Raw genomic sequence first — 221 nt, forward strand, 5'->3', positions numbered from 1 at the left:
TTGCATCCTCATTTTCCCAGAAATACGCCGGGCTGTTTGAGCAGGAGAAGATCGGGATGCTGGAGCTCCCTTATCTCACGGAGGAGAGGCTGCAGAAGATCGGCATCCCTATGGGCCCACGCCTGCGCATCCTCCAGGAAGCTCAGGGACCCATAAGGAAAGAAGGGAATTTAAGTGTATATGTGGTGTAGAAAAGGATGTTTGTATTGTAAGGGAAGGGT

General features: G+C 51.1%; 1 protein-coding gene across 1 annotated transcript in view; it reads left to right on the forward strand.

The window, feature by feature from the left end:
• The window catches only part of LOC119593088 (glycine-rich protein 1-like), a gene marked incomplete in the record, with an annotated part of 6252 nt that extends 6031 nt beyond the window's left edge, over positions 1 to 221 (forward strand). Inside the window, 1 exon segment of the mRNA XM_037942012.1 lies at positions 21 to 221. Within this exon segment, the coding sequence (XP_037797940.1) occupies positions 21 to 191 (171 nt within the window).

Source organism: Penaeus monodon, chromosome 31 (genome assembly GCF_015228065.2).
Source record: "Penaeus monodon isolate SGIC_2016 chromosome 31, NSTDA_Pmon_1, whole genome shotgun sequence".
NCBI classification, from domain to species: Eukaryota; Metazoa; Arthropoda; class Malacostraca; order Decapoda; family Penaeidae; genus Penaeus; species Penaeus monodon.